General features: G+C 38.1%; 1 protein-coding gene across 1 annotated transcript in view; it reads right to left on the reverse strand.

The window, feature by feature from the left end:
• The window catches only part of Atg17 (autophagy-related 17), a 148,897-nt gene that overhangs the window by 53,891 nt on the left and 67,707 nt on the right, over nt 1–27,299 (reverse strand). The window contains 2 exon segments of the mRNA XM_067132745.1: nt 23,113–23,177; nt 26,635–26,815. Of these exon segments, the coding sequence (XP_066988846.1) occupies nt 23,113–23,177; nt 26,635–26,815 (246 nt within the window).

Genomic DNA, 27,299 nt, shown 5'->3' on the forward strand with positions numbered 1-27,299 from the left:
TATATATACATACAGACATAAGTTTAATATGTATATTATATATAAATATGAATGTGTGTAAATTGTCAGCCACAATGCCCTTTTAAGCTCTCGAATTATTCACACTTGAGGATACGCTTGTCAATACGAGCGTGAGATCCAAATGGAAGAATACGAAGAAATTTTACGTCTGTAGCAAGATTACCTCTCTTGTTTAGGTCGGTAACGTGGCCTCGTTCTGATACCCCGGATGCCGATTCGATTCTTGCTATGGACGTCAGAATATCTGCACATTCCTCCATTTGGATCTGAGGCTTTGTAGTAACAAGCGTATCCACAAAGTGTGAATAATTTAAGAAGTTACGAGGGCATAAATACTATTACATTTACACATATCTGGCGAGTTCCTCATTGGACAGGTTGGTATCGTTCTCGGCTAGCGCTCTGCTGAGCCCGCGTTCGATTCTCCGACCGGCCAATGAAGAATTAAAAGAAATTTATTTCTGGTGGTAGAAATTCATTTCTTGTTGTAATGTGGTTCGGATTTCACAACAAGCTGTAGGTCCTGTTGCTAGGTAACAAACTGGTTCTTAGCCACGTAAAATAAATCTAATCCTTCGGGCCAGCCCTTGGAGAGCTGTTAATCAGCTCAGTGGTCTGGTTAAACTAAGGTATACTTAACTTCACTTTACACATATGTGGTAAAAAGACACTATCGTCATTTATAGTAGACGCAGATTATTGTCCTTGCCATGTGGACTAATTGTACAACTTTGTTATAATCCAAGGAACAAAAATTATACCTCCCAATTTGAAAAACCGTCTACGGAAATTATCCTAATTCCAAAGGTAACTTGTTTTGGTATTTCAGTCACAGTTGAGTGGGAGTTAAATGCACATACCGATACAGATGCCCTCTTTATAGATTACTATTATTATTATTATTATTATTATTATTATTATAAAATCTTCCGACCTTGTAGAATGTATTTCCACAAAATAATTTTAATGATACTATTAACAATAATAAATTATTATAATTTTAATTATTATTATTATTATTATTATTATTATTATTATTCAAGTTGTAGTCTCTCCTACCTTTGTCTATAAATAAGAATATATGTGCGTGAACATCAAGAAAAAACAGTAAAACACATTAAAGCTAAATATGCATAAATTCGAAAAGCTATGAACGAAAGCCAACAACCAAATAAGTAACTCCACCAAAAACGAAATAGAAGGAGAAGAAAGAGTGCTTGAGCCTTGACATCAAACAAGTAAACCTAAACGCATGACGGTGGAAGCCATGAAGTAAAAGTTAAGTACATCTTAGTTTAACCAGACCACTGAGCTGATTAACAGCTCTCCTAGGGCTGGCCAGAAGGATTAGACTTATTTTACGTGGCTAAGAACCAATTGGTTACCTAGCAAGACCAATCAGGTTTAGCGAGAACAATCGCCCACCCCTAACACGTAAAATTTGTCGTCGTCCAGTTAGGGGCCAGCCTCTCTCTCTCTCTCTCTCTCTCTCTCTTGCCTCCGGTACCTTATGTAAGTAAGCACAATGAAGGTAGCTTGGTCAGAAATTTGAGACAGTACTTAACAGCCCTAAGGTCAAAGCTTCTTAGGACCCTTCAGTTATTGTAATTTTAGTTTTCTGTAAAAAAAAAAAAAAACATTGAGATGGCTATTTGTCTGTCAGTCCGCACTTTTTCTGTCCCCCTCAGATCTTAAAAACTATTGAGGCTAGAGGGCTGCAAATTGTTATGTTGAGCATCCACCCTCAAATCATCAAACATACCAAATTGCACCCGCCTAGCCTCAGTAGTTTTTATTTTATTCAAGCTTAAAGTTAGCCGTGGTCGTGCGTCTGGCACCGCTATAGGTGCCAACAACACAGGCCACCACCGAGCCGTGGCTGAGAGTTTCAAACAGCATCATACGCTTTACAAATAATTCGACTGCGCCGAAGAAACTTAGGCGCATTTTTTACTTGTTTTGAAGTCACGGCTACTCTCATCAAATAACGAACTGTTGAAATCCACAACAAAACCAACATAAAGAACAAAACCTGTAACGCACGAGACTATGGCCGGCGACAGACTTCATCATGTATTGGCTGCCCTAATAACGACTGGGCGCGTGCCCTCTCTCTCTCTCTCTCTCTCTCTCTCTCTCTCTCTCTCTCTCTCTCTCTCTCTCTCTCTCTCTCTCTCTCTCTCCTCCACACGCGAGATGCGGGCCCAGGTGTGTGGTGCACACCGGAGCTTCCTCGTGGCCTTGCCTTTGATATCAGTCCTTTTCTCACTATTCTTCTTTTCTTGCCTTCGTCTACTTCCTTTCCTTCGCCATACGTCCTTCTTCCTTTCCCTCTCCCCCAGTTTTCGTTTTACTGCATCTAAATGCAAATCAGTTCATTTCTTTAATTTCATCTTTCAATTCTTTCCTGATTAATTCTGCTCTTCTTTCCTTTTAAACTTTTACTTTATTCTACTTTTTCCTCTTCCGACTTTTCTTTTCCTCTTCATGACACCTGTTCTATTTAGTTTCTTAGGCGCTCTGGAGCTGCGTACCGGAAATGCCACGATCGTGACGTAGAAGGGTGGGCACGAGAGATCGCTGCTGAGGAACTGACGCGCAGAAAGGTCCTACATGGCAGGACATTACAACACGATACCGATTCCCTGGAATAGATCGCCGTCGGCATACCGACTCACTGCCAAACTGGCATCTCAACAGATAGGGTCGTCGATGTGGAAGAAACACTATATAAATAACCTTGCTAGGTTTGGCACAAAGAAAAAAAAAATTTTTAATTTTATGCTTGAAAACCTCTACCGTAAATGCTAAATGCATACAAACAATTTTCTTGAATAAGATCAAACTAAAAAATACTAACAATACACAACTACGTTTGTGACCTTTAACGAGGCGTCTTCGGAAAAGCATCTTAATCGCGTCACGACGATACGCTCATTTCTTCAGAAATCCGTAAAAGCTTGCTTACCAGAGAGAGAGAGAGAGAGAGAGAGAGAGAGAGAGAGAGAGAGAGAGAGTCTAATAAAACATTTAACGTGAAACGATTCGTCGAGGCACTCCCAAATTAATCACGATGTAGAGGTTATATTCAGTTCTCCTAAATATCTCTTCCTCTCTTTCTCAAAAGTCGACTGACCACCACGTACACGATTTTCTGTTATGTCAACAGAAGTACAATGAGTTTACGGGAACGAGCCCATCTCGCTCCATCCTTGTCCAGGATCGAACCATGGGCTCTATGGTTGTGAGACGAAAGCTCCAAAATAGAAAAACAATTAGATTAACAATATATATTAACATATATATATATATATATAGAATCTACTGGTCACTTATAACCAGATACATATGCAATTGTAATAGCCACAATGCCCTCTTAACTTCTCGAATTCTTCGGGCATTGTGGCTATTACAATTATATATATATATATATATATATATATATATATATATATATATATATATATATATATATATATATATATATATATATATATATATATATATATATATATATATATATATATATATATATATATATATATATATATATATATATATATATATATAGAGAGAGAGAGAGAGAGAGAGAGAGAGAGAGAGAGAGAGAGAGAGAGAGAGAGAGAGAGAGGGGCAGGCTCCAACCCCTTCATCACCTGCCCGAAACCTTGACTCGTGCTTCGCTACCCTTGAGGGTCAGTAGCAGCAGCAAGCTGACGGTGCCCTGGGAGCACCTGTATGCCCGCATCTACACAAGAGCAGCAGCAGCAGCAGCAGCAGATTGATTCTGCTGGACTCAAATCAGATGGGAGGGGGCAGGAAGCTGGGGCAAGGTGGAAACAAGGATATCTCCTTCGTAAACCACGTTGGGGATATCCACTGTTTGTACATACATATGTATGCTTTTATATATATAATTATATATATACAGTGTGTATATATATATATATATATATATATATATATATATATATATATATATATATATATATATATATATATATATATATATATACACACATACACACTTACAATTATCTCGAGTCTGTAAAAATATATACACATTTACATAACAATAAAAAGTTTTAAAACTATATAAGGATAAAAATCACATAAGCACATCAAACTGAATGTTAATACCGAGGTATAAAGTGCTTGGTAAAAGTAAAAGCCGTCCTCTGTCTTGGTCCTATAAATTTAAAAAAATTAGACGAATTGTCCATACAATGCAATGGATCCATACCGTGGAAAATTATGGCAATATTCTTTACTGCAGAATGGATACCAATAAAATAAACATCAATGGAAGGGCAATTTATTGTAGATTTACGTTTCACATAATGCAAAAAAACCACAGAGACTGTCTTTTACTTTAATGTACCGAAGATTTTTTTTTTACTTCAAACAGTCATTTTAAACATGTTTTGTTATTTTACCATTATGAATATAATGTGATTACAACCATTCAGCTGTAAAACGTTGCTAAAAGGAGAATCCCAAATTGAAAACTAACTTTGCACAGACCGATCAAAGCAAATTCTCAACAGAAAATCATGGTACCTATTTGACTGTATCCTCAAGCCTTGAAGCGTAACAGCTGCCTAAATATAATGAGACTACATACCACTCAAAAGACAATAAATGTAGATCAATATGCCAATATTTAATGAATAGTTTTTACGCCGAAATTTGAAAATGTTTGTTCTTGACCGTTCATTCCTCTTATTTTGCTTTTTCGAACATATGGCAATAAAAAGCAATAATTCAGCTTTAACACAACCCTAAGTAACTTAAGTATACCTTAGTTTTACCATACCACTGAGCTGATTAACAGCTCTCCTAGGGCTGGCCCGAAGGATTAGACTTATTTTTACGTGGCTAAGAACAAGTTGGTTACTTAGCAACGGGACCTACAGCTTATTGTGGAATACGAACCACATTATAGCGAGAAATGAATATCTATCACCAGAAATAAATTCCTCTAACTCTTCATCAGCCGGCCGGGGAATCGACCTCCGGTCTAGCGAGTGCCAGTCCACAGCTCTACCGACTCACCCAACGAAGAGCTTTAACACAACCCTAAAATGATTCGGTATACTGGAAAGAAAGCTAACTTTACATCACAAAAACTTTCTGCATCAACTTCACGGATGTGAAGACAGTAGAAAGAGAGAAAAGACAAACCAAACAACACTTCTTTGTGGATGTGATGAACACATTCCTTTTCACTCGGTTCAAGATCAAAAAAAAAAAAAAAAAAAAAAAAAAAAAAAGTCCCCGAAATTTATTTCATTTCTTTCAAAACCAAAATAAATAAATACCCATTTATTAACAAAGAAAGGCAGGTACCAAGAGAACAGGGGGTTGTCACCTGACACTTTCTCAACATCAGGACCTGACAAATGGAAAAAAAAAAGTGGCTTTAAATAATACCCATGGGCCAGTTCTTGGACCTTATCTTTTGAAGTGTGTTGGGGAAGGGGGAGGGTTCGAGGATCTGAAGTTCTACATAAAAGCCTAATCGATAATGCGATCTTTTCTATACAGAAATATATCCTTTTATTTCTTCTTTGTTCGAAATTTATCAAAACTATATCTGTTCCCTGGGCGAGTTTGGGATACTAATCACGGCGGAGGTCAAAAATGTACTCGAGAAATGTTTTCAAATATCAGAAATCGCTTTAAATCAAATCGTAAGGAATATCTGTTTTCCAAAGGCCAAAATAAGGTTCCAACTATTAGTTACACTTGAAGAAACAAAAACCTCCTAAATAAGTAAACAACCACATCGCAGTGAGAGAGAGAGAGAGAGAGAGAGAGAGAGAGAGAGAGAGAGAGAGAGAGAGAGAGAGAGAGAGAGAGAGAGAGAGAGAGAATGTTAATGTTTCTATGTAGCTGGGGAACTTCAATTGCTTATCAACAAGAAACTGACTTTAAAATGATAAAGAAGGCCTATTCAAAAAAATTAAACCCATTCCCGAGAGAGAGAGAGAGAGAGAGAGAGAGAGAGAGAGAGAGAGGAGAGGAGAGAGAGGAGGGGAGGGGGGGTGGAGTACACGTTCCTTTACCTATGCACCTGGGAAAGTTTCGAACAACCCCAAACGAAACGGTGACTTGAAAAAGGCAAATAACGACCATGACCCAAAACATACACCAACGAATAATATGAATCATTCCGTAATCTTTTCTTCCGGGCTGCAAACAAAAGCACGTCAAATCTACTGAACTGAATATAGAATTTAGGTCAAAGCCCTAGCACTGGGACCTAGGAGTTCATTCGGAGCTGAAACGGAAATTGACAGTAAAAGGTCTGAAAGGTGTAACGGGAGGACAACCTCGCAGTTGCACTATGAAACAATTGTTAGGAGAGGGTGGAAAGTAAGATGGAAGAAAGAAAATATGAAAGGAGGTGCAGTAAAAGGAATGAAAGGGGTTGAAGTTAGGGGCCGAAGGCATGCTTCAAAGAACCTTACGCAATGCCTACAGTGGTGCACTGACGGCGCCAAATCTATTGACGGTTAATTAATTAGAAACTGAGCCTTTCATTCAACAGAGTCAAAACAGGTGTGAGCGTACAACCAGAGTAGTCAAAATTCACTTGTGCAAACAATAAAGGACCCAATATGGCTTGGAATATAATTAATGAGACGACTCGAATATAATAACCTTACTACCTACATACGCTCAGTACAGGAATTGGTTAAGTATGCATGACAAGCGTACCATAAATACGATAATACTCACGTTTAAAGAGAGAGAGAGAGAGAGAGAGAGAGAGAGAGAGAGAGAGAGAGAGAGAGAGAGAGAGAGGTTAACACCTGTATACCCGCATCTCATGTTTAACTCCTTCTCCATCATATGTTTATCTTTGTTTGGTTATTCCGTTTATTCATTGTTGAGCACCTGCCTCTCGCCTCCACCTTTATTATAAAATTGGATTTCTCTGTCAGCTGTCTCAACGTCTCGCTGACTGATGAGGACGATGATGGCAATGGAGATGAAGAGTTGAAATGTCAGAACTACAATAATCACAAAACTGACCCGTCGATTTGCATGAAAAGCAATGGTGATTCAAGAACAAAAAGCAATGGTGATTCAAGAACAAAAAGTAATGGTGATTCAAGAACAGACCAATAAACTGGGGGGAAAAAATGCCCTAATTGCGGCACTCACAGCATTAAGAAATTACCTGCAGATCAGTTGACATCAAATCCTTAATCATTTGGAAAAACAGTAATAATGACAGTGGCTGCAAATGCCAACCCACCTAACAGATCTTACCTCGTTAAAAACGCAAAATTTTGCCACAAACTCTTCAGGTCTAGAAGATAAGTCAACAATAAAAATAAAAGACATTACGGTATATATAACTTTATATTAATGACAGAGACACACACACAAATATATATATATATATATATATATATATATATATATATATATATATATATATATATATATATATATATATATATATATATATAAAGGAAGGAAGGAAAAATACATATATATGTAGAATCTACTGGTCACATGTATTTTCAAGTACCAATGAGCTTTAAACTTTTCAATATATTACGAGGTCATTGTAGCTATTCAAATGTATGCATATCTAATAGGTGACCAAATTATTCTACTGTTCATACATACATACATACATACATATATATATATATATATATATATATATATATATATATATATATGTGTGTGTGTGTGTGTATATATACAATATATGTATGTATGAACGAAATTAGACTTAAATCCTTCTTCGCAGCAAAATGCGTAAACTCAACCCCAACCAATGTGCGCTAGTTCGATTCTCCTCAATGACTGTTGAGCTTTTCGCTGTCCACCTTCCTTTCAGACTCAAGGTTTTGTAGTGATAGGCGCATCTAAAATGTGTGATGATATCGAGTACTTAGTGGGTCACTGCTGCTATTACACACATACGTTTTATCCATACATACATATATACTTTATACATGTATACATATATATATAAATAAATGAATACATACATATGTATATATATGTATGTATCTACTGTATGCATATGTGCGCATACACATTATATATATACATATATGTAAATGCACCAGGATCGTAATGATAACTGTAAACGTCCAATACCATTTATTTTGTATTATGACTCCACGCAAATTACCACCAATACACAGAATTATTTTTGAATAAGTCTGGAACTGTTGTTAATTATTTCAGAAGTTATTCCAAACAGGTCAGCCAAGTCTATGGTATTTCCTGAGCGAATAATAATAATAATAATAATAATAATAATAATAATAATAATAATAATAATAATATTTAAGTGTAAATTCTGGTACGACCCTTTATACGTTTACAATCGTAAACATCTTTTTCTGAGAGAGAGAGAGAGAGAGAGAGAGAGAGAGAGAGAGAGAGAGAGAGAGAGAGAGAGAGAGAGAGAGAGAACGAATGCATCATTCTGAATAAAATACAATGTTTTACTAAAATAATTACTTCGTCTAAATAGAACCCAAAACGTGAGAGAGAGAGAGAGAGAGAGAGAGAGAGAGAGAGAGAGAGAGAGAGAGAGAGAGAGAGAGAGAGAGAGAGAGAGAGAGAGAGAGAGTCCCAGCGTCAAAAGTGGAGACCTTTCGCCATCAGGGGTCATCTGTGTATCAAGTAGCGCCTGTGAATGGCTGCCACAAGATTTACGAGTGTAGTAAACGATCGCTCCCTAGAAACGGCTGAATGGAATGAGGCGACATAAAAACCTCATAAAAATATACATACAAAGTATGGCACTGTCGTCTGTAATCTACGAAGGTGGTGACAAATACGAATAGACGTTTATACTCAAAAGTGATATTTCAAGAGTTTTCAAGGCGTTACGAAACAACACATAACATCAGTAATGCTGCTGCTATTACTATTACTAATAATAATAATAATAATACAAATAAGAAGAAGAAGAAGAAGAAGAAGAAGAAGAAGAAGAAGAAGAAGAAGAAGAAGAAGAAGAAGAAGAAGAAGAATTCCAAAATCATGAATTTCTTTTACTGATAACAAGAAGAAGAAGAATTACAATACGCAATTCCAAAATCATGAATTTCTTTTATTGATAACAAGAAGAAGAAGAATTACAATACGTAATTCCAAAATCATAAATTTCTTTTAAAGATAACAAAGTTAAAGATAACGTAACCATAAAAATGAACATACAAACAAAAATACAGGTAAGGGGAAAAAGCAGAGAAATGAAGGGAAATATGGAATTAAAATAATACAAAAAAAAAAAAAAAACTAACATATTCAACCGAACCAGGACAAAGAACACGCGGCCAGGAAAAAGCCTCCCTTAAGGAGGGTACTTTTTCGACGGGCACATAGGGGCAGCTTGCGGTAACGACGCTCTACAGGTGAGATGAGGTTGGCAAAAGGATGACCCGTGCCGGACAGCCCAGGCTGCCGCGGTGGCATCGTCTCCCTTGTCTCTTTCTCCACCTGTACCCGCATCCTCTGCCATCGGTCGGTCCATCTGTCCCCTTTTCCTTATCTCTTTCTCTCTCTACAGTAATTCGTGTTTCCTTGTTCCTTGCTTCTCTCTCTTATATATATATATATATATATATATATATATATATATATATATATATTTATATATATATATATATATATATATATATATATATATATATATATATATATATATATATATATATATATATATATATATATATATATATATATATATATATACGTCTTTCATTTTATCCTTTTTCCCTTAAAATCGTATTTTGTCTTCATATATACTCTCTCTCTCTCTCTCTACATTTTTCCATTTATATATATACATACATACAAAGAGACGCGTCTTCATTTTATCCTCTTTTACTTCAAGCTTTCTCTCTCTCTCTCTCTCTCTCTCTCTCTCTCTCTCTCTCTCTCTCTCTCTCTCTCTCTCTAAATTTTTATCACACCGTGATTTATATATAATCATGAAGCTACAGATGGATATTAAATGACATTTGTAGCATATATATATTATGAACGTAATATATATTATATAATATATATATATATATATATATATATATATATATATATATATATATATATATATATATATATACACACATCTATATATATATTCATTTAACCCCTTTCCCTTTTGTTTTCACACACACACACATACACTCTCTCTCTCTCTCTCTCTCTCTCTCTCTCTCTCTCTCTCTCTAAATTTTTATCACACCGTGATTTATATATAATCATGAAGCTACAGATGGATATTAAACGACATTTGTAGCTTCCTGAACGTAATATATATTATACTTATATATATATATATATACACACATCTATATATATATTCATTTAACCCCTTTCCCTTTTGTTTTCACACACACACATACACTCTCTCTCTCTCTCTCTCTCTCTCTCTCTCTCTCTCTCTCTCTCTCTCTCTCTCTCTCTCTCTCTCTCTCATTAAAGGATATTAGTTTCACTCTTGGGTGCATTAGAAGAGAGTATATTTATAAATTAGCCGGCGTGCCGTGCGAAGACCAGGTAACACCCCCTGAGCTTCACGCACAATCAAACGCATTATTTTCAGAAACCACTGCCGAGCAGTAGGTAGGCGGACAATAAAACGAAGGACTTACTCACGTGCGTGCTTTGCACGGGAGTCCGCATGGGCAAAACGTTATCCTCAACACATGTAATATGTCATTAAAACAGGAGATGAGTTTTAGGGCAAGTTCACTCTCGATGAGGGAAGGAACATATATAATCCAAGACCAAAATACAAAGCATTATAGAACACATTCTAGTAGGGCCAGTGCATTCTGCACGAAAGATTAAATCTATGTAGGTTAAAATTAATATTATGCAAGACCAATAAAGGAGGCTTCAGGGAATACATTTCACTGAAGGCCAAGACACATAAAGCATACTCGACTACATTCTTTTAAGACCAATAATGGATCATAGAATAAGTTATTTGTAAGACCTCTAAGGACTGCGCTAACGAGAACCTAACGATAACCGCATGCTTCAGAATTCTTTCCCTGCTTCCGATTTCTCTCATCCCTTTCAATTTTCAGTTGTGCACCCTTCGGGTTTGCAGCCTACTCACTTTCCTTCTCCCAGGACTAAATACTGTGGCACCACGTTAATAAGTTCCACGTCCTTCCTATAGAAAATCACTCACTACTCTACCTAATGAATTTTATGATGACGTCGAGTACGGACACGAACAACGATCCCACTTTTCTTAATCTAGATACATCTATGGAGTGAGGCGAAGCGATATCGATCCAACATTCCTAGGAGTGAAACTTCCATAAGCAAACCGCCTAAACACTGACACAATCTCCATTGTCCTGCAACGATGGGCGATCGATAAAAGGATCTTGACAGACCTTTGCATTGCGCCATGCCTTATCCGCACCCGGAATGCCGCCTCATCACTCAATCGTGAAGAACAGTTGTTAATTGGGCGACGAACAAAATACAAATGAATTCAATCTGTACTGGCGTTTACTCAATCCCCTTAAAACGTGAAAATAAGAGGCGGATGGAAGTGTCTATGATGTGGGGACAGAGACTGGCCAAATTCTCGATCGAACCAACCAAGAATCTGCGTCTACTATAAAAGGATGAAAAACTAATTATATAAACTAATAATACTTTCGAAAATCTTTCTCATAACTAAAATATAGGGGGGTACATTCATGAAAATTCAGCATACAGATACAAGTAAGTTTAGAATGTCTGAGTGCACATTCCAAGAAAATGGAAAAGAAATGTTCTGTTTATATTCTTTCAAAATTGCCTGTGGCTTTCCGACTAATTACACTAAATACGACAAGTCTGTATTGAATCTAACTATATCCTAGATACGAACACAAACACAACAACAGGACAAAGACAATACGAACGTCTATCAAATCACAAAACACGAGTTTTTCCACTTGTTGGCCGCATCTCATTTTAAATCCTGTTCGCCAAGTTCGACAATACCAAAGAGATTCACAAAGGCTTGACAAGACCCAAAAGATTCGAAAGTAATGAGCATTAGCCAAAGATTCATAAATGTTAGACTTTTCACATAAGATTCGTCAATGTTTAACCCCCAGAGATTTCTAAACACCCAAAAATACTTAACTGATGACAAACTGTTCAACAATACCCAGATTGACAATGTTCCACAATACACAAAAGATTCGTCGAATATGCAGCACGAAAGTAAAATACGACTTGTCTTTATGACAGTATTTATCAACAGCCGTATGCACTTACTCACATCAAAAAGACGCATCTGCACGTTTCATGTGGAGTCATCTAAAAGGCCATTGGATTTCGCAACCAAGGGTGATGGATACTGTACCAACATACATACATACATATATATAGCCAATCCTTAGTACTCTTGAAGAGTGTTCTATGTACACAAAAAGCATTCAACTGTTTTTACATCGTTACATCCTCATTCTGCTTTGCGTTCATATTATACAATGCGTTATCGAAACACACACACACACACACACACACACTAATAAATGATAATAATAATGGCAGTAGTGGCGGTGGTAGTAAGTAGGAGGAGGTGGGGTGGGCAGGGTGCCAGGCTCACCCAAAGCTGTACCTCGTCGGTCGGCGTGCCCAGAGGGCTTCGCCTTTCGATTTGGTATCCGCAAACAAATCTCTGCAGGGGCTGTAGATGTAAATGGTAGTGTTTAGGAGGGGAAGGGGTGAGAGATGGGAAGGGGAGATGTGAATCCGCCCAACAAGAGGAGGAGGAGGAGGAGGAGGAGGAGGAGGGTTGACTTGGCCCCCCAAAAAGAAATCAGTGCAGGTAAGGGTCTCGGTGGGGGTAGCAAAGGAAGATGAAGTAACAGGTAGTGTGCGGGAATGATAAGTGGATAGCGAGTAAGGGACAGGGACTGGGTTGGACTAGGGGACGCAAGGGTAGAAGGAGTGGACGACTGACAGACAGACAGGGCTACGGGTGGAGGGGGGGGAGACAGTCTGCAGAGGCTCGACATGAAAAAGAAAATAAAATCGATAAGGTGGTTCTGGGGAATTATAAACCGACAGCGTATAATAGAGAGTTTACAAGAATTAGAGTAGACTTGATAAGGGGCCAACTTTATGGCAGGTTAATAGATGGAGAAGGATCTGCCACAAAATATGAGGGTGCGGATTTTGACTTGACAACTTTCTGAAGGACAAAATTGTATTACAACACTGCAGTTATTTAGACGCTGACTATTCTTCTGTTGCTTCACAAATATAATTACGAAATGCTTTATCTGCCTCGTCCCAAACTCAGTTGTTACTAACCGAACCGACACACATGAAAAGTTGATTGTATAATAGAAAATCGAAGCATCTTTAAAACCAAACAAAAAATCACATCCTAAACCTACCATCATCTTCAAGAGTAAAATGAGCAACAAACATCAAGAACCAACAAACAAAAAGGAAGTATAAAGTTTGAAAAAAGTAAACAAAAACCGAAGGAACAAGCTCTGTGGTGAATGGTGAGTTTAAGATCTCTTAGATACCCCGAGCATGGGAGGGCCCTGGTGGTGAGGAGTAAGCGTTAGTAACCACTGTCCCCCCAAAAATCAGTGCAAGGCGGGGAGACAACGTACGAGAGAATGGTGTGGGGAGGAGGAGGAGGAGGAGGAGGAGGAGGAGGAGGAGGGGTCCTGAAAGGGGCGACTAAGTGGTGGTCCACCAGGTAGTAGAAGGGTGTAGTAAACTTGCTCCCCCTGAGGGCTGGCTCGTGCCTACTATGCCAATATGGGATATAGAGACAAAAAATATACATAAGTCGCCATTCTTCTGGTCTCATTCTCCTATTCCATTCCGACCCAAAGCCTATTCCAGAACAATATTCTCCGGTCAGCTTCCTAATTCACAGACCGGAAGCTTTTGACGGGGGACAACCGGACGATGACCCAAAGCCAGAGGTCAGCCTTCAACAAACCAAACACTATCTTTGGTCGCATGCTTTTTATCGTTTTTATTTCCTTCCCAACACCGTCCTCTCTTTCTCTCTTCTCCCCCTTTCTCCTTCAAATGTCCTTTTCTTCTTCGCCTTCTTCTACATCATCATCATCATCATCACCTCCTACTCCCTCTCATCCTCGCCAATCCAGTCCACCATCTTAGGAGTTAATGCAGTCACCCATCCGCCAAAAACTACCCCATCACCTGCACTGATTTGTTGGGGGGTCTGGGCCCCCTCAAACCAGTTCTGCCCCGCTTGCTGAGATTTGTTGGGGGAGAAGATTGTAGGGTCGGGTGAAGAAGGGAGAGAGGGGGAGGGAGGGAGAGGAAGAGACCTTGGGTATAAGAAGTCTACTAGGAATCCATTATACGTACCTACTTTGGGGGTACCTGCCCTCCTCGACCTCCTCCCTACCTGCACTGATTTGTCTAGACGTTTGGGAGGGGGGAAAGGGGAGGGGCGTTACAACAGGAGTGTATCAGAGAGGGGGCAATAAACCCCTCCCCCTCTTCACCCTCCAGAATCTCCCCTCCCCTTGGCGACAGTGTAGTCGAGAATCTTGCAAACAACATTATTCCAAGACCACATTTTTTCTTCTTCCATCCACGACATTATGTCTTTGACCTGCTGCTTCTCCCGAAGGTCTCCGTCTTTCCTCATTGCCCTCCTTTGCTCTTTCCACTCATTACCAAAGGTCTCCGTCTTTTCCACTCATTACCAAATCACTTTTAAAACTCTCTGCACTGAAAACAATATGGCCTCTACAAATCTGGCACTCCAGGATTTTTCATCCTTTTTTCCCATAATCTTCGTTATAACAAAGTGTCGTGAACTTGGACGCAATGGGTATTTCCGAACGGATAAAACAGCCCTCATCTTTTCCTCTGAATTTTCATTTTGCAAAATTTTAAAAATTTTCTTGAAATAAAACAAGTTGGCATTTAATAGATGTCAGACCAGACCTTCTGATTTCTCCTTCAACTTTCAATGTATCATACCAAAAATATATATTCGACCGAGAATGCATCTGGTATTTACGAAATGTTTTATCAAAACATGTAACACTATTTGGAACGGGACGCGACAGTACCAGCAAGGAAGCAATACGTTAAGAACTGCTTCTACTACAACTACTGGTACTACTACTAAAATAATAATAATAATGATGATAACAATAACGACTTTTAATAGCTGGATCTTAACTACAGAGAGAGAGAGAGAGAGAGAGAGAGAGAGAGAGAGAGAGAGAGAGAGAGAGAGAGAGATAATGCAGTATCTCTCCGACTCTTAATAACCAATATCTGTCAATGTAACGAGAGAGAGAGAGAGAGAGAGAGAGAGAGAGAGAGAGAGAGAGAGAGAGAGAGAGAGAGAGAGAGATGATGCAGTGTGTCTCCGACTCTTAATAACCGAAATCTGTCACTGTAACCAGAAACATGCCTCCAAAGATCACCCGAACTACTGAGGTTCGTCCTGCAAAACAGGACTCTGATTTTATTTTTGGTTAAGGGAGCGTCCTCCACATGATGTACCACTATATGACTGTGACATACGGTTACGTACAGCAAATATGATCAGCTAGAGAGGAGATTTACAATCATACAATGTACGTCATCATGACAATGGTCATTGCAAAAATTTATTGCATTTAATTTTCCAATTTTTACAGAAATTATTTTACTAGACTAAGTTCAATATTATACAAATACATACAAATACTCCCGTTAAAGGTTTAAACATTTTTCATGAACACATAAAAATCTGATGAAGAAAAAGCGTCAGGTCAAAATGATTTAAACATGAAGGGAATATATTTTTAAATACTTTCAGGAAAATTCATAAAAAATTATGTTGGCCATCACATTCCAGATCAGACCCAAATTTTTCCATCTTTTTTAACACACTAAAGGAACTGGCCTAATCATTTAAAATGTCAATTGTAGTACGTTGTGCATAAAATTACTTTGAAAATATTTAATAAAATTAAAAACTATCTGTATGTATGTCTATATATAAAATATTTATATAAATATTAAAACTATTTTATATATATATATATATATATATATATATATATATATATATATATATATATATATATATATATATATATATATATATATATATATATATATATATATATATATATATCAAAAGTGAACGTTACTCAAGTTGTAAATTCTTTAGTCATTAAAAAATTTTCCACAGACAAGCCAAAAATAATACATTTTTTTTTTTAGATTTTGGTAATACGCTTTCGTGACGAACAAGTATTAAAAAACAAATCTTCCTTCACAGCGCAGTGCTGAAAAACACGAAGATATCTGCAGGTTGTGGCAAGGCCGTTGCAGGATATTCTCATAACCTGAAAAGTGTTGAAAAACCTCGCAGTCACCTTATCGGGGATGTAATTACCTACATGGCGTCCGAGAAGGGCAAATCAAGCTCGGCCACTTGAATGAGAACGCGGGGAATGATGGACTCACTCAGTGACGACTGATATCAACCTTGTGTATGTAAATACGTCGCATATTAAGCATTGGGGCGATCCAAAAATACTTTCGGCATGAAGACACCTCAATTTACTGACGAAATCTTTCATCTCTCAAAAGACTACGATCCATCATCAAAATTACTAGGGCTTCATTCGCAATTTCCTTCTACAAAGGGGAAGCAAGTCTGGGTAATAAGTGACTGACTGAAGGCAAAGGAAAACAGACCCACTGAAAAGTGACAATAATATCTCGAGAGGGTTGAGATACGAGTGCAAAACTCTACGGGGTTCGTCTGTCGCATTGTAATATCTTGCATTTGACGGACCTTCTTTTCAATTAAATGTTTTTATCAGTATGCTTACTCTCTCTCTCTCTCTCCCTCTCTCTCTCTCTCTCTCTCTCTCTCTCTCACACACAAACAAAGACACACAAACAAAACACATGGATAAATATATATATATATATATATATATATATATATATATATATATATATATATATATATATATATATATATATATATGTATGTATATGTGTGTATATCTGTATATATATATTTTATATATATATATATATATATATATATATATATATATATATATATATAAATATATAATATATAATATATGCATATATATTTATATATATATATATCTGTATATATATATTTATATATATACATATAAATATAAATAAAAATATAAATATATGTATATATATATTTATATATACATATAAATAATATAAATGTATATATATTTATATATATATATATATATATATATATATATACATATATACATATATACATATATACACAATATACCATTTGAAGTAACGAAGTATATGTGTTGCCCTTCCCATCATTAGCGAGTACTGTTGGATAGAGTCGCTAAACGACGATCTTTTCTAAACCAGACTGCAAGCCCCTACAACTGCAGAACTAAGAAGTAGGTCGGTACCTCTCAGCTTAGTTCACAATGGGTTTAGCAAAACGTGCCGACATCGCTCCGTCCTCACCAGTGATTTTAAACATGTCTTCGCCCGATTATAGCGATCAGCCTCAATTCAAGACTTTTTCTACATCTTTTCCTTCTTCATTTCAACTACAATAATAGATCTATATATCTGTCCGACCTGGTTTTATGTACAAGAAAAAAGTCACGAGAGACATAACGAAGAATGCCATTAATACACAATGCTGGCATTAAATGACTGGTGGGAGGACAAGTGTGATTACAAGCAACCATTTCTAGTAAACAAGAAGAAAAACGCGAATGAATAAATGAAAAGGCAAGGCGATAAAGAAGAAAAAGAAGGAAAATACGGTAACAACAACAACAAGATATACGAAGAAAGGAAGCAGCAACAATGACATCTTCCTTAAGGCTAACCACCAAACCGAACGCACAGCAGAAAACCCGCCATTAAGCGACTTTTCCTAACCACCCATTACACCATAACAAATCTTCAACCACAAAGACCTTGCTCTTCATTTTTTTAGTCCCCCCACCCCCTCCAACTCCCCCCGCCACATCAGATAAAAGAGGAAGGATGAAAGGGGGTGGGAAGAGACGCAAGCCGAAAGACAAGAACCTCGCAAAAAATAATCAAACTCCAATAAAAAAATAATAAAAACTGAGGCGCAAAGTTACTGTCCACTGAGGCGTTCGCTGACGCCACCGATGGCAAATTGCTCCCATCGGATCTCCTCTCCTTACCCCGTACCGTTCAACTATTCAAATCGCCGGAGAAAACACGGGGTTAGGGATGGGAGGGGGAGGGAAACGGTGTAAAGTAAATACCCCATAATGCACCTTGGTGAGGCAACCGCTGGCAAATTACTCCTCTCGGGTGTTATAAATTGCGTCCGCCATCACCCTTCTCATCGCTGCCGAGCCGAGCGCAGCGCCTCCTGATAACTCTTCCTACTTTTAGCTCGCTTCGCGCTTCCTACAGACACACTTTCCTTTTCATCGGCCTAACTCTGTGACCTAAAAGCCGGCTTAAACATTTCTCTTTGATTATCAACTGATTTTCTACTCATTCACCAATATACTGCTTTCCAACGAAAAGGTGGAATGCCAAAATTCAATTTGAAACAATGAAACAAATATAAACAATCTACGACACCAACATCTACACAATCAGACCTGATAAAAAATATACCAAAGGCCCACCAGCAGTACATTAGCCCCCACAAATTAAATCTATCGAAAGAAAAGTGGATATTCTTTGAATACTTCGGAAATTTGCAAATTCATTTCAGCTTTTCAATATCAAATGTCGGAACTTGGGGGATGAATAACCTCGCCGGAACAAGACCTCGTTCAAAAGCATTTATCTTTATATCATAAATACATTCAAGCTGTTCACATAGGAATTCTTCTTTATTACTAAAGGTCTTTGAAACTGTTCTAAAAATCGGTCAGCGATATGAAAATCAATGTAAAAACTAAGCCCAGAACACTAACGATTTGTCCAACTGGAAGTGTGATTGTTAACCTTGATAAATGACAAAAGCAGCCAGTAAAGCCACGTCTAATTACTTATCGCCATGAAAAAGGTTTTGCGTGAGCTTGTCCACTTCACGGGGTTAAATGTACACTGATTTATCGTCACTCTCCTGTCTTGTGTACTTTCTGACTCAACTCCTATCTGGTCCAGGTCTTCGTATATGCCCTTTTTCCCCGATTGTCCACACTTTTCCAGTCCTGCGTCCTGCTCCTTCCATATCTTTCGCTTTTCCAACACGTCTTCATCCCTTCTCTTCATATACCCAAACACTCTCGAGTTTTTCGGCTAAGTCTTATCTTTCGTCTACTGGACGCCACAACTCTCCGAAACTTCTTTAATCGTCATTAGTACTGCAAACGTGCTATCATACCACGGCCATGAATCTTAGCATTTAATGGTAACACCTTTAAGAACCTATGTCAGTACCAGTTTCCCGCTGTGCAGACGCATCAAATGTCTCAGCTCTCTCCAATAACCGAATAGTTTTATTTTCAGAAAGTCTTGTGATGACCTTCCATTTCACCCAGACTGCAGCTACTCTCTGTCTCATACTGTCCTCCCAAATTCGTGATTCACACTGCTGGAGTCCCCCCACACCCCCAAAAAAAGTATCACCTCCAAGGCCTGCCCTTCTGCAAAAACAAGGTTTTTCATTAAACTTTCCCCCATATTAAGTTTGTTCTTGAACATTTTCGATCCTCGGAAATCTTTTACTCCATGTTTCGTTAGCCTAGGCATCTCTTTCCTGGTTGTACTTTTTCCTCTGATTTATTTTTAATCACCATTAGCTTTGTCTTACTTGCGTTGATTTAGTGCTCTCATCTCTGTCCTGCTCTTCCAAATTTTAAACTTCGTCCCCATATTTTGCTGTTAACACGACTTCCTCAGTACACCCCCTTTTCTGGACTCCTTTACAGGTTCCTCCATTGTTATGATAAGCAGCTAATGGCTCCAGCCCGATCCCTGATGAACACCAACATTTACCTCGAATTCCTCTGATAGCCCTACCAGCATCTTCACTCTAGCTCTTGCTCTATGGCAGAGTAACATAACAAGCTTCATGAGTGTGTCTGGTACCCACTGCCTTTTTCATGTCCCTTTAATTATCTACAAGGGACTTTGCCGCAGTTGCCTCATAATTTAGGTTGCTTCTTTCTCCGAAACTTTCACGTAGCAGTACATCAGCTTTTGTTTTGAACATCATTGTTATAACGCTTTTTTCCCACTCTTCTGGTCCTCTCTCTTCCTTTCTCACGTTTTTGCATATTCTGGTAAGCTCACTGATGAGAGGATATCCTGCTGTTTTTGTCAAATCAACTGTTACTCTGGACAGTCTTGAGAATTTTTCGTTTTGCACCTTCCTGATAGCCAACCTTCTTAATCTCTAAGATGTTACATTTTCTATTGGTCCCTTTATTACGAGGACATCCTTATTGCTCAGTTCCATTTTCTTCATTGAAAATTTTTTTAAATAATGCCCAAATCATTCCAGTATTTTTTTTCTTAAACTTCAATTTTTCCATATTCATCTTTTAAACACTTCCAGTCTCCAGTCTCTTCTCCCCGTTACATCTTATTCTGTTCTCTGACAGTCTCCTGCTAGAATCTAAAGGGTTTCTCTTCTCAACTGCCCCTGTACATCTTGATTCCACAACCATGTCTATTTCTCTCTACTCCAACCTAGATGTCACACTACAAACTTGTTCTGCTGCCTTACACACTAAGCAGTGTGACATCTCTTAAATTCACTATGGAAACGGAAAGGAATGGCAGCCTATCCTTTTTGGATTGCCTAATGCTGTACTTAAGACTAGCTATAGGTTTAAATAGTGTTTACAGAAAACTTATGTTTCTGCCTCTGTACATTGTTATTCTAATCAAAGCAATAAAGTTAAGAATTCACTGTTCACATCCATTTTTAAGAGCATTACGTATATATAGCCCTAAAAACATTAATGATAAACCAGATAAGATCAGGAATAAATGTAAGAAATTTAAGTGTCTTGACTGTGTATTAGACAATGTATTAGAAGCAGCAAAAAAGACTGTATCAAAACCAAAACAAGTAAGAAACTTACAGCACAAAGGAGTTACTAGAACCATATAATATTAATATGAAAGACATTCCCACCTTCTATGGATTTTAGAGTTAAAGCATTTTTTAAGAACAGTAAGACAACAAAACATGTACATATAAAGAACTATTCCAACAATACTATAAGGATTTGGATATAAAATTCCATGTATGTCTTGTGATAACTTTCTGTGGGTCAAGCAGGAAAAGCATTGGAAAAGAGAACAGAATAGCAAAAATGTGTGTAAGATATGCAATATGCACAGGTGAAAAGTGGAATTATTGTACATGTTTGTGAGACCAATCATACAATCAACTGGGCTGGAGCAACAAAGACAGCTTATTCTAATAGAGCACAATACAGAAATATCACTAAGTCTAGTCTTATAAAAGAAAGTTATTGTCATACATGAATATCAGCCAGAGCATATACAAATTTGATCCTGTATTTAAAAAAAATTTGTAAAATGTTAAATTCTTAAGGAAGGAAGATTTGTAAGGAAAAAAGATAACCATATTTTTAAACATAGTACCTGACCCTAACACTAAAGAGTTTTATCGCCCCTCCCCTTTGACACTTGTATATTTATTTCTCCCTAAGATTTGTGATTTTTACCACTATGTATCAGTCCTTCTTCAGTGACTTACAAATTTAGTTGTAACTGCTCAGAACCTACACCAAGCCTCTTATGTGTGACAACCAAATCATGTGTTAATGTGATTATAATCAATCACAAAAACAAACATACATATAATATATATTTTTATATATATATTTTATGTTACAGAGAGAAAGCATTGATAAGACTACATGTAAAAAAGGGAGAGAGAGATAGAACCGTTCGTGTCGATAAATAGCAAATACAAGGATGATTATGTTGCCGGTCATCAACAGCTAAAGTCAACATTTTAACAGCTAAAGCAACATTTTAACGCATAGGTAGAGTTGTTATTCTCTCACCAGTGAAGCCATCAGGAGAGGTCAAGAGGTCAGAAAAGAAGATGCTGGTGCCTCATTGACACCTCTCTGTGTGGTAAGCATAAAAAACACTATAACCGTTGCTCTGAAAGTACGAGAAGTGAACGAGGAATAGAGAGACCATGAATAACAAAAATTAGCAAAATAGACTATCGAAATGAAAATGAAACTGTTGAGAAGGGGGGGTGAAAAAGGCCCCACCATACACATCGCAGATCATGACGTAACAGTTGACATCAAAATGAACACCAATATAAGGAGAGAGAAGGAGAGGAGTCAGTTAGTAATAGTAAGAATGGGAGTAAAAAGACAGACAGAAGAGACTCAGAGTCTCAATAATAGTGGGCAGTGAGCATAGAGTGTAATCGGTAATGTACTAATTGCAGTAATATATATACTGTGTATGTGTGTATATATGTATATATAATTATTATTATATATATATATTTATTTGAAAAAACATGTGACTATGATATCACAGCAAGATAGCAACCTCAGATTTTCCCTAGTGCCATTCCATTTCAAAAGACACCCCAAGGACACAAACATTTGCTTTTAAAGTGATACTTTAATACAGTACTAGATCAATCTTTTCTCTTTCATGCGTGAGATCAAACACCTCCGCATCTTACCTGGTTCTATTGGATTACCGAAAAAAAACTGATTCTAAGTTCCAAGTTCCTAGTATGGAGCTTCATATACACAAATCTTCCAAAGTACCCAATGCACTTCTCTCACTTAATTAAGATTTGTATGGTATTCTACTAAACTTTTGTCTTGACTTCTATGCAACTAAATTATATGAACCATTACTATAAGAACCTCTAATTTTGGTCTAAGAAAACTTCTCCTTGTCCCTCAATGTTTTCAAGGACAAGTTCAACACACAAATAAGAATCTAAACAAGAAGTACAATAAAGTACATGCTGAAGAATTAAAGGATGTTTTTGAAGTAGTAAAATTAATTTATGTTAATTACATACAAAGACATCCCTCATGCAATCTTATATACTGTACTCACTTTTTTTGCCTGACAGAATTCTTTGTTGACTACTTCAGCAGTGCAATACAACTTGTGTGGTGGATCTGGAGAAAACATGGTTTCTTTTATTATTTTAATGTCAACATGATTTATCATTTTTAAGCAACTCACTAATTACTCATGGAGACATGTCATTAAAGAACACATCATTAATGACCTCTGAGAGCCGATCATTAATGACTTCTAAGTGAAAAATGCCACAAACTTCAAGGGACAAATATCATTAAAGTGTACTGAATGACTTGTGAGAACAAATGCCAATAATGGCTTAAGGAACTGAAATTTTTTTTTTATTAATTGTAATTATTATTAATTCTAATTATTTTAATTCTAATTATAGTTTCTCAATCTCTCTAATGAGTTTCCTTGTAGCAGCAGATAAATCACACAGCTACTCTCCAAAGTTCATTTATTCCTTGATGTTTTGGTAAAGATTTCTACCATATTTGAAAGGGGATGAAGGCGGGGGTACATCTGTGCCATATTTACAATTGCAAATGGGCTTACAGAAATTTTTGCAGATTTTTCGTTGGTTGTTCAGGCTGAGGGGCCTCCTCCTATTAGCTGGGAGTGGAATGACTCATCTGGGAAAGTTTGGCTGGCTGACGTAGTCGCTGATTGGTTGATGCCAGGTCCCGGGAGTCTTGGCCATAGGACACGCTGCCTAAAGTAGCGGGCGGCTGAATTGATATCCCAGTGGCATGCCTTGCCATTCTCCTGATGGTGGAAAGGAGAAGAAGGGTCTACTGGGTTACGTTTAGCAACGGTTTCCATAGCAGGATGGCGAGGGCCTCCTTATATCAGTGGTAGCAATGGTCATTGTCGCTATCTAGGATCTTTGCATTCCTTATGATCTCCTGGCATTGGGGGGCACTGCCATATTCCCTCATGTAGTGTTGGTATATCACCCCTTCATGTACATGAATGGCAATCCTCTTGGAGAGTCAAGTCGTAGTCATGCCCATGTATGAATGACAGCCTCCATTCTCAGGGCATGATATTTGGTAAACCACTCCTCTCCTCTTCATGGGATCATCACTAGCGATGGCGCTGTTCCTCATGAGATACTGGGATGTTTCTGGAAAGTTCAATGTTGGGGTGGAATCGTCTCTGTAGACCCTATCAAGGATCACCCATATCATTTCATCTAATGGCACCTTGGTGAAAAGGCTCTCCACATCCAACAATGCGATGATGCCCTAGAATGGCACGGAGTGAAACCTTTCAAGAAACTCTATGGACGAAGCAATGGAGTCAAAATTTTGTTCAGTCTTGGCCAGCTGGTAGGTCGGAGTCAGGCACTGGATTATGATGGGGCAAAGGGGGTTGTTTGCTTTGTAGGCTTTTACATTGCCATAGATGCAGCCAGGTGTTGTTTGCTTTGTAGGCTTTTACATTGCCATAGATGCAGCCAATGTCATAATTCCCCATAATCTTAGGCAAGTGTACAGCATCTATGGCTGCATTAATTGTCTCAATTATGCACTTAGCCTTACTCCTAATGTCGTCGACAGCAACATTAGAAGGGAGGCTTACCGCAATATTGAAACAAGTAATGCTGCCGTAGATGCTCTACACCCGCCCAGGATTACGGGGAATTATGATGTTAGTTACATCTATGGCAATGTTAGAGCCCACAAGGCCGAAACCCCCTCCGCCACATAATAAGCCAATGCCCAACTCTGACCTACCAGCTGACCAAGGCTTCGAACAAAATTATGATTACAATTGCAGCCAGCGAGCTCTGCATTGCTTCGTCCATAGAGTTTCTTTAAAGGCTTCGCTCTGTGCCATCCCAGGGCATCATCACATTGTTGGATGTGGAGAGTGCCCTTAGGTGACACGATATGGATGATCCTTGACAGAGTCTAGAGAGACAATTCCATCCCAACATTAAACATTCCGGAGGCATCACTACAGCACCTGCTAGAGATCTGCACTAAGGAGGCCCCATTCATCAATCAACAAGGGCACATGTGGACGCAGATCGACAGAGTAGCCATGTGTTCTCCTCTTGGTGTACTGTTTGCCAACTTTTTTTAAGGGGGTTGTTGAGCAGCATGTCTTCAGTAGGTCCCCAGACAAGCAGTATACATTCAGTACATCGATGAAACCTTTGTAAACGTTGCTGACAAAGATAAACTGGAAACACTGAGGGGCACTGGTTATCTGCATCATGTGCGAGAGAAGCGTGGAAGGTACCATTCCCTTTTTGGACATCTGTGTTGGCAGCATTCCTCAAGTCTTTCCACACACAGTCCATTGTAAGTCCACCAACACCGTGCTCTGACTCAACGGCAATAGTCAATGCCCTGAAAAATTTTAATCCTCGGTCATGAACGCCTATGTTCGTCGTCCCCTTTCACACTGTTTTTCTTGGAATACCACCTCCAATGAGCTCAAACACATTGCTCAAACCCTGGTAGATATAGGTACTCTTACCATCAGGAGTACCACACCCCCTGTGAGAGTGGGAGGACGATTAGACTGTTCTACAAGGGCTACATGAACACCAAGTACAAGAAAGACGAGGCAACCCTGAAGAACATCATCAGCACCCATGTAAAACCCACCGATGCAGACAAAAAAAGTTAACCTTATAATCGACTACAAGGATCAGAAGACTGCCCAGTATCTCAGGAGGAACAGCCCTGTTGCTAGCGATGATCCCATGAAGAGAAGAGAAGTGGTATACCAAATATCATGCCCTGAGAATGGATGCTGCCATTTGTGCATTGGTATGACTACAACTCAACTCTCCAAAAGGATTGCTGTTCATCTATATGAAGGGGTGCCATACCAACACTACATGAAGGAACAAGGCAGTGGCCCCCAATACCAGCAGATTATAGGAACACAAAAATCCTAGATGCTGAAAATGACCACCGCCACCTCTGATATAAGGAGGCCCCTGCCATTCTTCAATGGAAACCATTACTAAAGATAACCCAGTAGACCCTTCTTCTCCCTCCCACAATCAGGAGAACGGCAGGGCACACCCCTGGGATAGCAATTCAGCCGCCAACTACTTTAGGCAGCACGCTGTATGACCAAAACTCCCGGAACCTGGCGCCAACCAATCAGCGACAACGTCAGTCATCCAGACTTTTCCAGATGAGTCATCCCGCTTCCGGCCAACAGCAGGAGGCACCCCCCGCCCCCCATCTCTCTGACAACAAGTGAAAAATTGCTAAAAATTTCTGTAAGCCCACTTATGGTTGTAAATATGGCATAGATGTACTCTTGGCTTCATTCACCCTTCGGGTATGGTAGAAAGCTCTACCGAACCGTCAAGGAATAAATGAACTTTAGACAGCAGCTGCATGATTTCCCTGCAGCTACAAGGAAACTCACTTAAGAGATTGAGAAACTACGAAACAAACTAAACGACATCCTGACCCAGACCTCTGAGATCAACTGTCATAGATTTCTCGGAATAAAAGAAGTAATACTTGACAGAACTATGATTTAAAATTACAAAGTTGGGAACCAAGCACTTACCTTTTGATAAATGAAGTGGCCCATAAGAGTCAGTATGTAAGAAATGCAAGTGTGGATTTGACTCTAAAAACACTCTATAATGTAGGTGATTTTCATCCCAAACCAATAATACTGCATCTCCTGCTTGACAGCTATGTACATTTATTTTTCCTCTCTCAACTAAAGATGTTGCACTTCGAGACTGTTGGGAAAAAGAGGTATTTAAAGCATCATATAAAAATACAGTAACAACATGTCTTCAACAACTTAAAACATTTGCAAAACAAAACAACACTTCTCATGAAAAGTCTGCAACAAAAAAGTTTTTCTATTAACTGTTTGACATAACCATGAAAATCAAAATAAACCCTCCTCACCACAAAATTCTTAAAGCTCCTTGTAAAGATACATAAAACTGTGGTTACTTTTACCAGTAACTGTACAAAGTCATAAAACCACTTAAGAATACCCTCATGCTTAAAAAATAATTACTGTTAACAGCATTCAAGGTTCAAACTCAAATCACATTAATTCTGCTGAAACACAAGATGTCTAAATTTTATATCTTTCCATTGATGAGGATATGTGGAAGACAGGAAATATTAAAGAAACAGGAAAGAAGCATGAAAATATCATTTAATAAAAGAACACTATACAGTACATCATTCTATTATAACACTCATAAG

Source organism: Macrobrachium rosenbergii, chromosome 32 (assembly GCF_040412425.1).
Source record: "Macrobrachium rosenbergii isolate ZJJX-2024 chromosome 32, ASM4041242v1, whole genome shotgun sequence".
Lineage (NCBI taxonomy): Eukaryota > Metazoa > Arthropoda > Malacostraca > Decapoda > Palaemonidae > Macrobrachium > Macrobrachium rosenbergii.